The following is an 820-nucleotide window of genomic DNA, read 5'->3' on the forward strand; positions in this document are numbered from 1 at the left end:
ATATATATATATATATATATACCTGTGAGTATATGGGTGTGATGGAATTAAGGCATGAGGCTTAGTGGTTAGGGCACTCTGGTCAAGATCGTAAGGTCATGAGTTCGAGTCCCGGCGGCTGCGTTGTGTCCTTGACACTTTATTATATCACTTTATAATATCACGTTGCTCCATTCCACTCAGCGGGCAAAAATGAGTTGCACCTGTGGTTCAAAGGGTCGGCCTTGTCACATTCTGTGTCACAATGAATCCCCTTGAAAACTATGTTAAGAGTACACGTGTCTGCGGAGCGTTCAGCCACTTGTACGGTAGAGCAGGCTGTCCTGTTAATCGCATCAACTGGAATCTTCGTCGTCGTAACCGACGGAGTGCCAATTTTTATATGCGTGTGTGCATGTATGTATACGTGTGTCTCTGTGTGTGTGTAGGAAGAAGGAAACGGAGTGATGTAAATAGTGCATGTAGAATGAATGGCAACGGGTAATTTCGGGCTATATGGAATTTGAAGAAGCGTTACTACGAGTTCCTTTTTGGATATTCAGAGGAATATCATTTGAAATGGAATGTGATTTTCTGTCTGAGACTGATTTCTCTGACGTTGACCGCAATCGTCCGAAGATTGCCAACGATAAACATGGTGCAACAAACAATGAGATACCTCAGCCTGTCTCGCCTGTCTGTGTATATGCATGTAGATACTGAAATAGATATGTATGTATACACATATATATAATACATATATATAATACATATATATATACCTATATATATATATACTTATATAAATATATATATATATATATATATATATATATATATA

At 38.3% G+C, this 820-nt stretch overlaps 1 protein-coding gene across 1 annotated transcript in view; it reads left to right on the forward strand.

Moving 5' to 3' along the window:
- The first annotated feature begins 495 nt into the window (after positions 1–495).
- LOC106872790 (uncharacterized) overlaps positions 496–820 on the forward strand; it is a 108979-nt gene continuing 108654 nt past the window's right edge. Inside the window, exon 1 of the mRNA XM_014919900.2 lies at positions 496–675. Within this exon, the coding sequence (XP_014775386.1) occupies positions 496–675 (180 nt within the window). The remainder of the gene's footprint in view (positions 676–820) is intronic.

The sequence above is a fragment of the Octopus bimaculoides genome, chromosome 7 (assembly GCF_001194135.2).
Source record: "Octopus bimaculoides isolate UCB-OBI-ISO-001 chromosome 7, ASM119413v2, whole genome shotgun sequence".
Classification (NCBI taxonomy): Eukaryota; Metazoa; Mollusca; class Cephalopoda; order Octopoda; family Octopodidae; genus Octopus; species Octopus bimaculoides.